Genomic DNA, 942 nt, shown 5'->3' on the forward strand with positions numbered 1-942 from the left:
GGTTGCGGCATCTGTAGATTCTCACTTTACTCATCTTGCTTGGGTCAACACACCAAGGAAAGAAGGTAAGATTTTTTACCACATCCAACCCCTTAGCACTGGTCCCACATTGAGCTATACGGGTTCAACTGGTCAACTGACCTACATAATTATGTACTTGTGGGGGCCACAGTCTAATTGACAAATAAGTCAAATAATTTCAAGATAGATACTTAGAGACATGCTTTTTTTAAGGTTGAATCTCACTGTTTAACTCCGGGGACTAAGTTTTTATCCTCCATTTGCTGACAAGTTACCTACCTGCCTACTCACATGAATCTCAACCAGCTTGAGTGGAGCTGAGAAAAGCCAGCAGTATGTGTATGTCACCCATCCAAATATCAACCATGTGGAACGTTGCTCAACTTCAGTGATTGGAAACCAATGCATTGAACATGCTATGGCCATTTGGCTGTTGATTTCTTCTTCCTAACCTTTTCCCATTTAAATAGAGTTGGTGTTTCTTGTCAGTCTCTTCCAGGCACCCCTTTTCTGTACCTCATGTCCTGTAAATTTCTCTCTCTTTCTCTCTCTAAAAAGGTCCTTAACCCATTCCGTCTTGTTTCAGGTGGTCTGGGCAAACTAAAGATCCCGCTCCTGTCAGACCTAACACACAAGATATCCCTGGACTATGGCGTCTACCTGAGTGACCAGGGTCACACGTTACGCGGTCTATTCATCATCGATCGTAATGGTGTACTACGTCAGATCACGATGAACGACTTACCGGTGGGAAGATCGGTGGTAGGGAATTTTCCTTTTTCTTCTTCTTCTTAAAAAAAAGAGGTTTGACAGAGGGAACTGTAACTGCTAGGGTCTTATCATCCCGAAATCGAAGAGGGAAGGAGGACAGGATAGGAGGAAAGCCAGCTGTTCCGAGAACGAACATTATCCCATCAGGAT

The 942-nt window shown here is 43.6% G+C and overlaps 1 protein-coding gene across 1 annotated transcript; it reads left to right on the forward strand.

The window, feature by feature from the left end:
* Window positions 1-4: 4 nt before the first annotated feature.
* Window positions 5-783, forward strand: LOC103523323 (peroxiredoxin-4-like; the record flags this gene model as incomplete). Its single annotated transcript, XM_008488381.1, has 2 exons — window positions 5-65; window positions 608-783. Coding segments are annotated over 2 exons (237 nt in total), but the record flags the coding sequence as incomplete, so codon positions are not given.
* Between the last annotated feature and the right edge of the window lie 159 nt (window positions 784-942).

This window comes from Diaphorina citri, unplaced genomic scaffold, assembly GCF_000475195.1.
Source record: "Diaphorina citri unplaced genomic scaffold, Diaci psyllid genome assembly version 1.1 scaffold19545, whole genome shotgun sequence".
Taxonomy (NCBI): Eukaryota; Metazoa; Arthropoda; class Insecta; order Hemiptera; family Psyllidae; genus Diaphorina; species Diaphorina citri.